The sequence below is a fragment of the Plasmodium cynomolgi genome (assembly GCF_000321355.1).
Source record: "Plasmodium cynomolgi strain B DNA, scaffold: 0353, whole genome shotgun sequence".
NCBI lineage: Eukaryota > Apicomplexa > Aconoidasida > Haemosporida > Plasmodiidae > Plasmodium > Plasmodium cynomolgi.
The window spans coordinates 322-2,404 of record NW_004192862.1 but is presented as its reverse complement, the minus strand read 5'-3'; the positions used below and the strand labels follow the sequence as shown (position 1 = coordinate 2,404).

The window sequence follows — 2,083 nt, the reverse complement described above, 5'->3', positions numbered from 1 at the left end:
TTGGCAGTACATGCATACAAAATAATGTCTACATTTAAAATGGTTCACTTAATAACGGATTGAACTTTCGAAAGATGTTACTCGCTAGAGCAAATTTCAAGTTGATGTCCGTGAAAATGTGTTGGCAATTAGTCACCTGATAAGGGCGCGTAGGTCTGAAAAATTAGCACATGTGTGGAAAGGGTTGATAAAAATGGTGAAACGGTTGGAAAAATATTGGGAAAAAAATGAGAATACAAAGCGAAAAAAACACTAAAAATTGTAACACACTGCTAACGAATTTGAAACATGCTGCAAAATTAGGGCGGACAAATTGAGTCAGTGGTAGATTGGTAACAATCATGTCGTTTATGTGCAACACGGGGCTGAGCCATGCTGGGACTTTCAATGCCATTTTTGAGTCTCTCGTCCACTGCTTCCATTATGTTTCATACTTCGATGATCAAAAGAAAGGGAGAAGAGCATCCTCCGCGTGATGCCACACCACTTTTTAGCAAGTTCGCATCCTTTACCACCATGTTATATGTACACATGTGGCATGAACAAATAACAATGTGGACATGATTCGCTTTCTGCTATACGAATGCGCAGTTGGACATATCCAACTGAATGCCAGTGGAAATAGCTCTCTCATGTGAGCCATACAGAATAAGCATTGTTAAGCTGTAAGGGAAGTGCCACCTTGCGACTACCTTTTATATAGAGAAGAATATACCACAGTGGAAAGAAAAAAAAAACAAACTGTATAAACATATGAGGAAAGGTTTTTTGCAAATTTCCTCGTGAAGAACGGATACCAGATAATTGCCCATGTCAAAAATAAAATCAACTCGATGAATTTTTTGGGGAGTATTTTCTCTGACGATCATGATGGCAGCTTGGGCAATGGTGATAGTAGACAGGGTATCGGAGGTGCTACTTTAAACCAACAGAGAGAAACGTGGGGAAAGCAAATTCGCCTGTACAAAGAAGCCAACAAAATCGACTTGCTGAAGTAAAACGAATTCGACAAGAGCATTCTGTCGGATTCCTTCAACGCCCAGGACGAAAATATTTTGCACCTCGTTCTGAGCCACCACATGTCGAATGTGCTGGACGAGCGGGATGGGAGCGCGGTGAGTGGCATGAACGGCGTAACCAACCGTGGGGGCAGCACACCCAATAGCCACAACGACACAGCGTTCAGGACAAACCTAGAGGACGGGAAAATAATTCAGGAATGCACCCATCAGGTGCTCATGAACGAAAAGGCAAGAGTAAAAAACGGGGAAAGCGAAGAAGAGGACATTATACGAATAAGAGAAATTGGGCTAAAGTATTTTGGGAATTCATTTGAGGATAGCAAAACATCAGGATAAGAGGTGCTTTCGCATAATGACATCACCGGGATTAACATTTGGGAGTGCTGCCTCATGATAAGCACATAGAACTCCGACTTGTACCATCAAAATAGCACCCTCTTTAGCAACAAAGTGGTGTTAGAACTCGGTGCAGGGATTGGACTAGCCAGCATTTTGCTTTTCACACATGTGAACATTGTTCACAACGGAACTAATCAAGGAGCGAACCAAGTAGTCATTACCGATGTCAACCTATACACTCTAAGTAACATTTCGCATAATGTCCTATTAAACGAAGAACTCTTTGGACACCTAGATTCAGCATGGAGTAAAGTAAAAATATGAAACATCGATTGTACCAATGAATATACGTACCCACGTGAAAATGAGAAAATTGTCACGTATGACTACATTATTAGGAGTGATTTAATATACGATAAAAAAATCGTGCCGTCACTTATCCATTTAATTAACTTTAAAAACAAATGGCATTTTTTTCTATGTGTGTAAAAATAACAGGGATGGGTCACAAGAGTTCTTTTATAAATTAAAAAACGGAAATTACGATATACAGTTGTTCACCCCCCCGAGTCACTACTTTATCAGCCCCTTCCTCAACTTAAGTGAGTATCTGTATCGGGCAATGTTCTCCGAGTTTACAGATGTCTCCAATTTCGTCATGATACACTACCAAAGCACTACGGGGGAAGGAGAGGGGGGGGTAAGTGTTCCTCCCCCAACCC

General features: G+C 41.0%; 1 protein-coding gene across 1 annotated transcript; it reads left to right on the top strand.

The window, feature by feature from the left end:
- Positions 1-1,079: 1,079 nt before the first annotated feature.
- On the top strand, positions 1,080-1,685 carry PCYB_003770 (hypothetical protein; the record flags this gene model as incomplete). Its single annotated transcript, XM_004227798.1, has 2 exons — positions 1,080-1,315; positions 1,466-1,685. The coding sequence occupies 2 exons, from the start codon at positions 1,080-1,082 to the stop codon at positions 1,683-1,685; spliced, it is 456 nt and encodes a 151-aa protein (XP_004227846.1).
- Positions 1,686-2,083: the final 398 nt, after the last annotated feature.